Raw genomic sequence first — 14,809 nt, 5'->3', positions numbered from 1 at the left:
TTGCCAGTTGCACAATGTGATCTTCCAGTTCTAAAGTTTCTTTTTCATTTATCAGTTGTGAAACTTGTACAAATAGTCACTACCTTCACTACCTCCCATCTACTATTTGGTTGCTTGAGGGTCTAGTTCATATGGCAAAGGCAGGAAAAGTGCTTGATTCTTTCTCTTTACTTACTAGTTTGCCATATAATGAATTGATTTCTCATCATCCTCTGTAGGTTAATAAGTCTTTTTTAAAAATATCATCGTGAACTTATAGACTCAAACGTATTTCAAGGGTTTCAGTACATTGCAATGAACAGTATTAAAGCTTGTACTGGTTCATCTTTGATCAGTTGGAGTCTCCTTGGGCTGGCTCCTGAGTCCTTTTGACATGATCCTGGTAGTCTTTGAGTGTTTCCTAACCGTCTGGTATGATAAGATGTGCTAGGTTCATCCTGTACATTTCTTATGCCAGAGCTGGAGTCATTTCCCCAAGAATCTCTGGATTATTTTTGTAAGACATGGTAATTTAAGACTTAATTATTATTTAGGCTCCAGAGAAGTTCATTGTTAGTAGGTTTCACGTTGTCTTTCTGCCTTTTCATCCAAGCTAAGAAAATATAGAGAGAGAATATATATAGAAAATACATACATACGTACCTATAAGTATACTTCAAAAGTTCATACTGTTACTTCCAACTTTAATTTAAGACTAGAGCTTTTCAGTTTTTATCGATTGCATCTGCATTTCCTTTCTTCCATGTTGAGGGTCATGGTTGTGACCCTGAACTCGGAATACATATTTGGGTGAAGGAACTATGAAAAAACACAAAGATATGATTACCTTAAACGTCAGGATAGTGGTAAATGATAAAGAGTGAGAGGACTGACTGACAAAGTTCTTAACTTGGGTGGTGTTTACCTTATAATAATTCAATAAACTGTATGTTTTAATTGTGTGGTTTTCTATATAGTAGATCCCCCATCATCCTCAGGGCATTCATTTCAGGACCCCCAGTAGATACCTGAAACTGTGGTTAGTACCCACCCATATACTATGTTTTTTCGATCTGATAACCAAGATGGGCATGGAGTGAGTGAGGAGCAGGTAGTGTACACTGTGTGGACATACTGGACAAAGGGATGATTCACCTTCTGTATGGGGCAGAGTGGAATGGCATAAGATTTCATCATGCTGTTCAGAATGGCATGCAGTTTAAAAGGTATGCATTGTTTCTTTCTGGAATTTTCCATTTAATATATTTGGACCACAGTTGACCATGGGTAACTGAAACTTTGGAAAGATAAAGAGCAGATGTGGGGGACTATTGTGTCTATTTTTATTTTATAATAAAAACATTAGAAAACAATTCAGTGATCAAAGGATACAAAATTTCAGTTAGTAAGATGTGTAAATTCTGGATCATAATGACTACAGTTAAGAGTACCATATTGTATAACTGAAATTCACTGAGTGTGAATATGTGAAATGTGAAGTAATAGCAATGTTAAATAGCTTGATTGTAATGATCATTTTATAATGCATATGTATATCAAAGCATCAAGTTGTATACTTTAAATATATACAATTTCCTTTTTATTTTATTTTTTTTGAGACAGGGTCTCACTCAGTTGCCCAGGCTGGAGTGCAGTGGCACGATCATGGCTCACTGCAGCCTCAGCCTCTTGGGCTCAAGCAATCCTCCCACCTCAGCCTCTTAAGTAGCTGGGACTACAGGCACATGCCATCATGCCCGGCTCATTTTTTTATTTTTTTGTAGAGACAATGTAGAGACAATGTCACCCAGGCTAGTCTTGAACTCCTGAGCTCAAACAGTTGTCCTGTCTCAGCCTCCCAAAGTGCTGGGATTAGAGGCATGAGCCACTGCACCCAGCTAAATATATACAATTTCTATTTGTCAATTAAACCCCAATAAAGCTGATAAAGATGTAGTGAATCTATGTATTTTGATGTTAAAATGCTTATCTAAAAAAATAATAGATCATGAACATCTTTTCTTGTTTATGTAGAATACAAATACACAACAGTATATGCATAGTGTGTTCCCCTTTGTTTTAGGAAGATTCTTTTTTTTTTTTTTTTTTTTTTTTTTTTCCCGGATACAGTCTCCCTCTGTCGCCCTGGCTGGAGTGCAATGGCACGATCTCTGCTCACTGCAACCTCTGCCTCCAGGGTTCCAGCAATTCTCCTGCCTCAGCCTCCTAAAGTAGCTGAGATTACAGGCACCTGCCACCACACCCAGCAAATTTTTTTTTTTTTTTTTTTGTATTTTGTATTTTTTTTTTTTGTATTTTAGTAGAGATGGGGTTTCACCATGTTGGCCAGGCTGGTCTCAAACTCCTGACCTCAGGTGATCCACCCCTCTTTGGCCTCCCAAAGTGCTGGGATTATAGGCATGAGCCACTGCACCCGGCTGATATGTGGTAATTTAAAAAGAATTGAACTTTCAAAATTATGTCACTCAGAGACTAGATGATACACAAACTGGAGACTTCCTGGGAGATAACCAAAGATCTCTCCCTTTACTTCCTCTTGCAGAAATGAAGGAGTACATCGAGGAGGCCATTTCAACCCTTGACAGAGATATGCTACAGATAGTCTGTGCTTAACCATCAGGTGACATGGGAGGCGTAAAGGGGACAATTGTAAGTAAGATTAGAGAAATAGCTGTGACAGTTCCTTTATAAACTGCTTTTGACTATGTATTCTGACATTTTACTGAATATTACATTTTTTAAAGTGTTTAATTCTTTTTGAATGACCTTGTCTGTAGGCATAGCATATGTCAGGAAGATAATGAACAGAGTGCTAACCACGGTTATACGTGAGTGATGGGATTAAGTTTTTGCTTTAATTGTTTTCTTTTTACTTAGCTGAATTTCTAAAAGTTTCATCATGGCATTGAGAGAAAAAACCAAAAGCCATAAAAGAAGCAAAAGAATCACAGTACCAAAATTCTATATTTAAAATGTTGTGTTTTGTTGTTCTGGTGAATTTTTCCCCGTTTTGTTTGCTTGTTTTTTGTGGTATACCTATATCTCCCCCGTTGGATGATCTCTGGATCCCTCAAAGTTTGAGTTTCTCAGTTCTAGTGAGTTAGCATTGATGACAACGTTTAGAAAAAAATGGAAAATCAGCCAGGTGTGGTGGCTCACACCTGTAATCTCAGCACTTTGGGAGGCCGAGGTGGGCAGATCACGAGGTCAGGAGATAGAGACCATCCTGGCTAACACGGTGAAACCCCATTTCTACTAAAAATACAAAAAACTAGCCAGGTGTGGTGGCAGGCACCTGTAGTCCCAGCTACTTGGGAGGCTGAGGCAGGAGAATGGCGGGAACCTGGGAGGCGGAGCTTGCAGTGAGCCGAGATTGCACCACTGCACTCCAGGCTGGGCGACAGAGTGAGATTCTGTCTCAAAAAAAAAAAAGGAAAATATTGATTTTGCTCATATATCCATCAGAGTTCAATAAAAGAAGCACATGGCCACTAGGAGTGATATGGAGTATGAGACCTATTATGGGGCTTTGGCCTGTAATAAATCTCAAGAAAGAAAAGAAGAATGTAACATGAGGGCAGGCAGGGACAGGCTGGGATCCACAAGGAGGGACTCCCACCAGCATCTACCTCCTCTCTGCCTCCACATCGCAGACTTGGATGATGCGTTCAACCAGCGGGAAAGGCTGGTGCCCTTTGCCACAGAGCTAAATATGTACCTGGCCCAGGAGGCAGAGAATCCGGAGGAGAAATTCAGCAGGACTGGAAGAGCTGTGGGTCAGCTGCTGCCGCACCCCAAGGTGTGCCCGCAGAGCCGCAGCACCGTTCATGGGCTGCACCCGCGCCTGACACCTCACCACCGCCTTCCTACTACTTCACTTCCAGCCTCACACACGTGCCTCCAGCGGCCACAAAGAAAGGGGAATTACAGCCATACGGCTTAACTACTTTGCCCTGGTAAAAGCCACTGCAGTGCCTATTTACTACTGACCTGCTGGAGGATCATGGACAAAGTGACCTATCCTCTGCGGCTCCCCAAACCTCTCCACTGTAATCAGAAGACAGCACTAGCCCCTTCTTGCTGTGTACATATAGAGTAAAACATGAGAAAGAAAAGAAAAAATTTTAGGCAACTGTTTGTATTCATTTTGTACCATCATTTTAAGTTGCTTTATGTTCATTGATTGTTCTCTGAAATAGCCCTGTGTGTGGATATGCTGCTTAATGTGAAGCCAACTATTAAAATACATAAAATGTTAAGATCCAACAAAAAGAAGCATGTGTATGTGAGCCAAGAATAGCCCTTAAGGGTATGTGGCCATCCCTGAAGAGCAAGTGAATACCTTGGGACTTCCCCCCATGGGAAAAGCGGGAAAACAATGATAATATTTTATCACTGATAAATGTCCCAAAAGGGAGAAAATAATGTCGTCTAGAGTTTCTAGCTGACATGCATCAGGAAAGACATTGTGTTGACATTTGACACTAAGAATGCATAGGATCTGGGCAACAGGAGATGTGAAGAGAAGACATTTCAGGTGTAGAGAAAGGCAGGAGCAAGTGTTGGAGTTGGGACTGTGTAGGGTTGATTGGGCTGGTGCTCTCAGGTAAGAAGGGGAACACTGAGCTGGGAAACAATGCTGAGAGAAAGCAAAGGGGGACAAGCCCCTTATAAAACCATCAGATCTCCTGAGAACTCACTCACTATCACGAGAACAGCCTGGGGGAAACCGCCACCATGATCCAATCACATGGGAAACTGATAATGTTTCTCTTTAACTATGTATGAAAACAGCAACTCACAACTCCCTCCTCTCTCAAGTTGTAAACACATGGCAAGCAGATTCTCTTTCGTAATGATCATGCCCACTCAACCCAAATGTGACCTGTTATCATGTGTTGAGTGTCTACTGTGTGTCAGGTCCTGGGCCAGAAGTTGTGGGATTTTTTGTTGTTGTTAATTTAGAGGGATATTTAAAAATTTGCCTTCTTTATTGATTTCTAATTGCATCCCATTGTAGCCAGAGAAGGTACTTTGTATGATATCTGTTTTTAAAATCTGTTGAAACTTAACTTGTTGCTTAAAATATGATCTGTCCTAGAAAATGTCCTGTGTGCATTTGAGAAGAAAGTGTGCTCTGTAATGGTAGGTGCTCTGGATATGTTTGTTTGGTCCAGTTGGTTTATTGTGTTGCTTATGTCCTCATGGGCCCCACTCAGACCTAATCTACAGGTTCAACAAGATCTGCAAGTAATTTGGGTGCACATTACATTTTGAGAAGCAATATTCTATGTATAATACTCTCCTATGCCATAACATAAGGTTGGAAGGTCAGATACTCTCCTATGCAAATTTGACACTGATTTTTTTCCTGGGCTTGATGAGAAGGTAATCTAATTGATAGTCCTTATTTAATTTAAGCTTTGCCTGATATAAGCTTCCAGGATCTAGTTCCCATGCATGCTTGGCATAGCATACCTGTTACGTAGTTTGAAGTTATGTGTTTGAAACTTCCAGTGGACATGCCAAAAACAGAGTGATTGTACCTTCCTTGAGAGACGTGTCTGATCTTTTTCTTACCCTCTAATCTGATGGATTTTCTAAAAGCTTGCAAATGAAACAGGGTACTATAGAAACATATGGTCAATTTTTTAAAAGCATAACTGTAAATTATTCAAACCACCTTCTCTCCAGTCCAATCTCAAACTGCTAAGAATGTCTGCGTTTTAAAAGAGAAGCTTGGAAATCAAATGATTGAAAGAGGCCTTCCTGTGGATATGCTGCTTGATGTGACTCTGTCTGTGGTAGGTGGATGATCTATTGGAGCAAATGTTTTTTGAGAAGATGGATACATATTCCTTTTGTCCTTAGCTTTCCTTCATTAGCTCCAATCTCCACATTTTATCAGCCATCAGAGTGATGGAATCAGCAACTGGCATCTTTCAAAGTTCACAGTGGCAGCCTAGGAATAGAAGGGCTTTCCGTTTATGGAATCATTACCTGAGGAAAGGCTTTTCATAGGTAATCAAAATAGATCATGCTGATTTTGACATAAGGAGCACATTTCAAACGAATATTTTCACAGTCCTCCTGGCTCTGACTCTAACTCACCTTTCCAGCCTCATTTCCCAGCTCAGTGTTACCTTTCTTATCTGAGGACACCAGCCCAACCAAACCCTACACTGTCCTAACTCCAACACTTGCTCCTGCCTCTCTCTACATCCGAAATGTCTTTTCATCATATTTTCTCTTGCCCAGATCCTACCCGTTCTTTGTGCCAAATGTCAACACGATGTCTTTCCTGATGCATGTCAGTTAGAAACTCTAGGCGACATTATTTTCTCCCAGTTGGGACACTTATCACTGTCTTGACATCATATTTGTCTTAGAACTTCCCTCCCCTAGTAGACTGTGAATTACTTGAGGGCAAGATCCTTGTCTAATTCATCTCTATATCCCCACAAATGCCTAATACAATACCTGCCATGCCAGCCCTCAATAAATAGCTTCATCCTTCCTTCATGGCTAATGATATCCAATACTTTTCATGTGCTTAATTGGCATCTGTAGTAGTCTTTTCCTTTTTCTCATGTTCTAATTGGAATTTCTGTTTATTATTGGGCTTTGAGAGTTCTTTATATATTCTAAATATTAGTCCTTGATATGGTTTGGCTCTATGTCCCCATACAAATCTCATCTCAAACTGTAATCACCATGTGTGGTGGGAAGGAGGTGGTTGGATCATGGGGGCGGTTTCCCCATGCTGTTCTTATAGTAGTGAATGAGTTATCATGAGATCTGATGGTTTTATAAGGGGCTCTTCCCCGTTCGCTCCTCACTCTTCTCTCTCCTGCCACCATGTGAAGAAGGTCCTTGCTTCCCCTTTGTCTTCGGCCATGATTGTAAGTTTCCTGAGGCCTCCCCAGCCATGTGGAACTGTGAGTCAATTAAACCTCTTTTCTTTATAAATTACCCAGTCTCAGGTATTTTTTATAGCAGTGTGAAAATGGACTAATACAGTCCTTTATCTAATATGTGGTTTTCAAATATTTTCCTCTAGTCTGTTGACTTGCCTTTTTGTCCCTTTGTAAGGTGTTTAGCAAAAGTCTTTACTTTTGATGAAATCCAATTTATCAGTTTTTTATTTTAGGACTCATGGTTTCAGTTTCAAGTATAAGAATTCTTTGCCTAGCTTTAGCCCTTGAATATTTTCTCTGATTTTTTTTCTCCTAAATGTTTTATAGGTTTACATTTTACATTTAGATCCAGTACCTAATTTGAGTTAGCTTTTGGGTAAGGCATGAGACTTAGACTGATGGTCACTTTTTTGCCTATAGGTACTCAATTGCTCCAGCATCCTTTGTTGAAAAGGCTATTTTTTGCTGGCAATGTTGCAGAGAAAAGGGAACGTTTATACACTGTTGGTGGGAATGTAAATTAGTTCAAACATTGTAGAAAGCAGTGTGGCATTTCCTCAAAGAACTAAAAACAGAACTTATATTCAAGCCAGCAATACCATTATTGGGTATATACCCAAAGGAATAGAAATTGTTCTACCATAAAGACACATGCACATGTATATTCATTGCAGCACTATTTACAAAGGCAAAGACATGGAATCAACCTAAATGCCCATCAATGGCAAACAAGATAAAGAAAATGTGGTACATATACACCATGGAATACTATGCAGCCATAAAAAAGAATGAGGGCATGTTCTTTGCAGAAATATGGATGGAGCTGGAGGCCATTATCCTTAGCAAACTAATGCAGGAACGAAAAAACAAATACTGAGTGTTCCCACTTCTAAGTGGGAGTTAAATGATGAGAACACATGGACACAAAGAAGGGAACAACAGACATTGGGGCCTACCTGAGGGTGGAGGGTGGGAGGAGAGAGAAGATCTGAAAAAATGACTAACGGGTACTAAGCTTAGTACCTGGGTGACAAAATAATCTATATAATAAATCCCCGTAGCTTGAGTTTACTTGTATAACAAACCTGCACATGTACTCTTAAACCTAAAATAAAAGTAAAAAAAGAAAAAAAAGAAAAGGCCATCTTTCCTCCATAGAATTGCTTTTGCATCTTTGTCAAAAAATAGTTGGGCATATTTATGTAGACCTCTTTCTGGGTTCTCTATTCTGTTCCCTTGACCTCTGTGTTTATCTCTCTGTTGATGCCACACATTCTAGATTGCCGTAGCTAAATAAGAAGTCTAGAGATTGGTTAAATGCATTCTTCCTGCTTTATTCTTCTTTATCTAAGTCATTTTAGCAGTTCTAGTTTCTTTACATTGCAATATAAACTTGTCTATACAAAAATTCTTGCTGGAACTTTGATATCAATTTGAAGAGAATTGACATCTTTACTATGCTGAGTCTTTTAACCCATGAACATGATGTGTCTCCACTTATTTAGAATTTCTTTGGTTTCTCTCATCAGCACTTTGTACTTGTCAGCCTCCAAATCCTGTATCTGTTTTGTTAGATTTACACCTTGGTGTTTTGTTTTTTCAGCAGTTGTAAATGGTATTGTATTCTTAATTCTGGTGTCCACTTGTTTATTGCAAGCATATAGAAAAACTTTTTCATGTTTACCTTGCATTCTGTCACTTTCCTGAACTTGCTTGTTAGTTTTTGTTTGTTTGTTTGTTTTTGAGATGGAGTCTTGCTCTTGTTGCCCAGGCTGGAGTGCAGTGGCACAATCTCGGCTCACCACAACCTCTGCCTCCTGGGTTCAAGCGATTCTTCTGCCTCAGCCTCCCAAGTAGCTGGGATTACAGGCATGCACTACCACGCCTGGCTAGTTTTGTTTGTGTTTTGTTTTTTTTTGTTTTTTTTTTTTTAGTAAAGACGGGGTTTGTCAGGCTGGTCTTGAACTCCCGACTTTGGCCTCCCAAAGTGCTGGGATTACAGGCATGAGCCACTGCTTCTGGCCTTGCTTGTTAGTTTTAAGAGCCTTTGTTTTTTTATTCCTTGAGATATTCTGAACAGACAACCATGTCCTCTGAAAACAAGGACAGTTTTCTTTCTTTCTTTCCAATCTATATGATGTCTTTTATTTCTTATTCTTGCCTTATTGCACTGGCTAGATTTTGTAACACTATGTTGAATAAGAGTGGTAAAAACAGACATGCTTGGCTTGTTCTTGATTTTAGAAGGAACTTTCAGCCTTTCATCATTAAATATAATGTTAGCTGTAAGTTTTTCTTTGATACCTTTCATGAATTGAGGAAGCTCCCCACTTTTCCTATTTTTCTAGGGTTTTTTGTTTTTGTCATGAATGAGTGTTGAATTTTGTCAAGTGTTTTAATGCATTGATTGATATAATCATGTGGTTTCTTTCTTCCTAGACCTTTTTACATGGTAGATTACAATGAATAAATTTCAAATGTTGAACCATCCTTACATCCTTGCATACTTAGAATAAATTAGACTTTTTTTTTTTTTTTGAGACAGAGTCTCACTCTGTTGCCCAGGCTGGAGAGCAGTGGCATGATCTCAGCTCACTGCAAGCTCCGCCTCCCGGGTTAATGCCATCCTCCTGCCTCAGCCTCCCGAGTAGCTGGGACTACAGGGGCCCACCACCACACCCGGCTAATTTTTTTGTATTTTTAGTAGAGACGAGGTTTCACCATGTTAGCCAGGATGGTCTCGATCTCCTGACCTCGTGATCCACCCGCCTCGGCCTCCCAAGCTTTTCTTTTTTGATCAGAAATTTGTTGACATTTGGCTGGGCACAGGGCTTCACATCTGTAATCCCAACACTTTGGGAGGCTGAGGTAGGCAGATCACTTGGGGCCAGGAGTTTGAGTCCAGCCTGGCCAACATGGCGAAACCCCATCTCTACTAAAAATACAAAAGTTAGCCAGGCATGGTGGCACACAGCTGTAATCCCAGCTACTCGGAGGCTGAGACATGAGAATCGCCTGAACCCAGGAGGCAAAGGTTACAGTGAGCCAAGATTGTGCCACTGCGTTCCAACCTAGGCAACAGAGTGAGAACCTGTCTCAAAAAAATAAAAATAAAAATAGAAAAGAAAAAAAACGAAAAGAAAAGAAAGAAAAGAAGAAACTTGTTGACATTTCTGGGTCACTGACTTCTCCAGTACCTGGTCAAAAGCCCAAGGAACTCACCACCATGTCAATCTTTGGGTCTCAAGGTTCCCCGTTGGTGTGCCTTCTTCTACCTGCTTTTCAGCGACCAGGCCTTCACAGTGATTGGTTTTGTCTCCTAGACCAAAGAACCTAAAGCTGGGGTCTCTTTATGAATAAAATAACTAATGTAATCATGCATATAAAATAGACAACTTCAAATATTGGCGATCTTGATTTTGGTTTGTGGATTCCAAATGTCCAAAGGAAGTAATAGACTGAATGTTTCAGGGCTGCTGTGAAAGAAAAATAAATCCTAATTTTCCTTTTGTTGATCCATTTCAAGATAACCCAGAATCTTTTCATAAAGATGCTTGATGGCATGGTGTGGACTTAAGACTTGGATTTGTGCTTTCTGATAAATATAGTGGTGTCAGATATTATAGCTGGGTAGTTATAATTGCAAGAATCGTGTAGTCTTCACACAGTAAGAAACTGAGTCAGCCCATGAATTCATCTGCAGACTCTCCGAATAGAAAATAACTAATTTTCTATTTGTATGGAGGAATAAATGTGTTGTCATAGTTCAGCTTTATTTCCTGCGAACTGATGCCTTCCTCCATAGTGAGTCATATGTATGCTTCAGTGCGTTCTGGAAAACATGCTCCTGTGGTATCATGATGGGCAATAAAAACACAGGATCCCAAGGAAGATCGTTGCTAAATGGCATTAAAGTATAGAACTGGGATGAAAAAGTGAGCTGGTGACATCTGACTAACAGGGAGTTGGAGCACCGTGCAAGTTATTCTTGGTGGATCATAAAACGAAAAGGCCAGGATGCCCACAGAGCAGAGGAGCCAGCAAAGCTTGGTTTGCATTCTGCCTCTCTAAATGAGACATTCTGGTCATAAAAGGCTCCTTGAAACTTCCCATCCACCAGGGCTGCTTAAACAGGCGCACGAATGGTATTTAAAGTGCTCGGATAACTGCACATAGATAGCATGGATCACAGCAGCAGAGATGGAGCTGGGCTGTGGCTCGGGTCACCCAAGATGTTTCACTTGCCTTCATGGAAGTTGTCAGTTATTTATCTATTTTTGGCATAAGACTTCTCTTTGTGTTTTTTCAGAACCAGTATGAAAAATACCTTTTCATGTCCTGAGCATCCCTATAGGGATGGTGAGAGGAGAGCCCAGGATCATGCCGGCTACAGGCAGAAGGCAGAAGGCAGAAGGGATCCAAAGCAGGCTGAGAATGAGCCGTTGAGCAAACATAAGAAATTGCCTAGTTCTACTCGAACTGAGATTCTCACCTATAAGCAGGGATTCTCAAACTCCGATTGTAGCAGAATCTTCTAAAAAGTTTACCATTCAGATTCCTGTGCACAGCACCGGGCAATACTGATTGAGAGTGTGGAATGAGGCCCAGGAACCTGCGTTTTTCATTCATTCCCCCAGATGTTTCTGAAGCAGGTGATCTGGGGACTACATCCCGAGAAACCTTCTCCTGAGAGTAGGTGGTTGTTTGTGATGGAGGTTCACGGAAAGAACTGTAGAAAAAAATCATGTGTCTGAATTCCTGAAATGGTACCAAAGCTAATGATTGCATCTCAGTTTCCAATGGAGCTGTTTAACTAATTCTCCCACTTCCAGCTTCAGATTGCTCCTTGAGATCCATCCAGCATCTCAAAGAGACATGTTCGTGGCACCAAGAGAAGGTTTTGGTCAGAGAGAATGGCTGAGTCTCTGTGACTTTATCTTCACTATTGAAAAAATGACTCAAAGGGGCCATCCTGCTGAGGTGGATAAGCAGCTTGTCTCTGCAAACAGAGAGAGCCGTGCAGTCATTAGCGAGCCAGCTCCCTAACGGCTTCCAAAGAGCAAGAGTAGGAAGAAGCTCCCCTTGGTGCTGGTTTTCCTTCGTCATGACTCGTGGAGGTGGCCCAAGACTCTCTATCAAAGATCCGACTGGAAAGAAGAGGTCCTCTAGCCCTTTGACTTCAGTTTCAGAGCCCCTTTTATGCCTCCTTGGGCCCCCAGAATCTTCTTCACCTGCCCCTGCAGCTGTGCAAAACTGTAAAGCATGGTCCACAGTTACGCAGGGCGTCTCCGTTGACATGACCTCAACCCCCAGCTTAGTCATGTTTTCATTTCTCACGTGTCTTCTCAAACATTTAATTATAAAATACTTAAACATTAATTTAGACGAGTTATTCTTTCAAACTCTTTGTTTAAATAAGAGACCCCAAAGAGTCATAGGTTTTAGTTTATTATTATAATAATTTTACCTTTGTGCAAATAAGATATGATGAAAGTGCTCATCATCATCCTCTGACTTAGTGGAGAAGATGCACAGGTACCCATACCTTCCGGAAAACAGATCTCAAATGGAATTTTACCAGAGCAACACATTTTAAAGCAAGATCAGTGAGAATTACAGCCTTCACAGAAGCTACAGATTACTTCCACAAGCCATAGCAACAGTCTCGGAAGTTCAGATCCATTGTAAAACTCTTGTATTAGAAATGTTAATAACATTGGCAACCAGAGTTAAATGATGTAGAAGAGCATTTTATGTTTTCATTTAGTTTTATTTGTTTCGGTTAGGGAAAGAGGGATATATTTCCTTCTCCTTAACTAGCTATGATTTTTTTCCCCAGCAATTGAAAGTGCCTGTTATTTCAAGGTCTGGATTTCCATTACCTAGCACTGAGAGAAATAAAAACAAGCCTGCTTTATTAAAGTATCAAAATATTTTTAAAATAAAATATGAAGAAGGAAAAAGTGAAAAGAGAATTTAATACATTGAATATGAGGTTTGTAAAGTTTTGCATCTAAATGATCCTTTCTAATGCCTGGTTTCTTCCTCCCTGCCTCTGACTGGGTGATTTAGCTGTCCATCTCCTGACCGGGCTCCAGTGCCTGCCCACCACCCCCAGACCTTTCTCTACCTTCCCTCCTGCTTGTCAGAGGCACTAGAAGACTCATCCCTCCCCTTGGCTTGTGACTTTCTCCCCTTATGTTACTACACTTGGTTCCTTCATTTCCCTTACGCTCGAGTCTACGCCACCCTTCAGCCGATACCAGCCTTTTTCTTGTGCCAGGACCTGCCTTCTGTCCTTGCAAGACTGGCCTGCATCTGCGTCCTCTGCTGTCACGTTTTCTGCCACCCATGCCAGCCCCTGCTCACCCATGACATCCTGAATGCCAAACCCAAAGCCTTCCCTCCAGCCCCCACCCAGCTTCGATGCTGAGCCCGCTTCTCCTGGAATGCTCCTTTGCAGGGTTTTCTCCCTGACAAATCCTTCTGCAACCCCTTATTGGCTTCTGTTCCTACCATGTCGTTGAGCACTGATATTCTCCTGGGTCTCATCCATCCCTTGTCTCATGTTCCTTCACTCACTCATTCTCCTAAAGCAATCTCACCCTTTCCAGTGTTCAGCCACCATGCATGTGCTTCTGGTGATTAAATCTACATGTTACTTATGTCTCTTTCCTAAGTGCAAGGCACTTGTTTCCAGCGACATCCTAACACCTCCATTTGCCTTCTCCACAGGCAGGGATCCAACCTATCAACCCATGGCTTCCCTCCAGCCCTCCATTCCCAGTCTCCGTCAAGACCACCACCCTCTGCTCTGCCTTGCAGGCCTGACCCCTTCCTGTCATTCGGCCTCCACACCATCACTTCCAATTTCTGCCAGTTCTTCTGCTAAAATATCTGTTGTATCCACCTCCTCCTTTTCCATTTGTGGCAAAACTACTGTGCGTCTGGCCCTCACACTTTTTCCCCCTGCACACGCCTCCCAACTGATTTCTCATTGCAGCTCCTATGTCTACCATAAGCTTCTCTGTGTAGTCACAGCTGGGTCAGATCCCAAGATTTCAAACACCAGTGTCTTCCTGACACTTACACAGCATGTCCCTTCTGCCCCATCAGGCTCTTTCAATACAATGTTCAGTGCCAGCCTCATCTGTAACTATCGTATTCCCCTTCCTTTTTACTTCCCTTCTCAATCAGAGGTGAGGTCAAGTTCTAACATCAGAGGATACCCAGCTGATGGTGGGCAGTGCAACTTGCAAATACAGAGAGTAATCATAGAAAAAGAACACCGCTTGTTTACCACTGCCTCTACAATCTGCAACCTGAAAACCTGTTTCCCTTGGGCCCTTCCTGCTGTTCCCCTAGCATCCTCTGGCCCAGTTCGAGCAACTTGCTGGAAGGTGCTGCAACTCTTCTTCTCCCTCCACTCTAGCTGTCAGCCATGCTTCAGTCCCCGCACGCCAGGAACCTGAAACTTCACTTTTCTCTGGAGCTTTCCGACCTCCCTACCTCTCCTGTTGTTCCCCCTCCCTGTCTTCCCTGTTCCCCCTCCCCTGCCTTCTCTGCTTGGCAAACCCCCACTTGTTCTTAAGCCCCCTGCCAAAGCCAGCTCCAGCTCAGCTGTAGAGCTTTGCCTACTTCCTTGCCTCTTGATGAATACCTCTTTTATAGCACTTCTCGCACGCTTTTGTAGGGAACTACTGATGTGTCCATCTTTCCTGCTGTGCTGTGACCTCCTTGAGCTCAGGAATTATGTCTTCATCTTCCTACCCCTGGAGCCTGACACAGAGTAGGAGCTCCATAAATGTTTAAAGAAAAGAACGAATTACTGTCATTGTTCCTAGTGCTGTGGAAGAGCAATGGAGCTAGAAAACACAGCCCCCATCCTCCCG

The 14,809-nt window shown here is 41.6% G+C and overlaps 1 protein-coding gene across 2 annotated transcripts in view; it reads left to right on the top strand.

The window, feature by feature from the left end:
* LOC105490098 (neuromedin S) overlaps positions 1–14,809 on the top strand; it is a 77,433-nt gene that overhangs the window by 27,797 nt on the left and 34,827 nt on the right. For both annotated transcript variants that reach the window (XM_071077262.1, XM_071077261.1), the window contains exon 2: positions 2,543–2,649. In XM_071077262.1, coding sequence (XP_070933363.1) covers positions 2,626–2,649 — 24 coding nt within the window. In that variant the 5' untranslated portion in view covers positions 2,543–2,625. The remainder of the gene's footprint in view (positions 1–2,542; positions 2,650–14,809) is intronic.

Source organism: Macaca nemestrina, chromosome 13 (genome assembly GCF_043159975.1).
Source record: "Macaca nemestrina isolate mMacNem1 chromosome 13, mMacNem.hap1, whole genome shotgun sequence".
Classification (NCBI taxonomy): Eukaryota; Metazoa; Chordata; class Mammalia; order Primates; family Cercopithecidae; genus Macaca; species Macaca nemestrina.
Note: the sequence above shows the minus strand (reverse complement) of the source record. Positions and strands in the feature narration are given on the sequence as shown.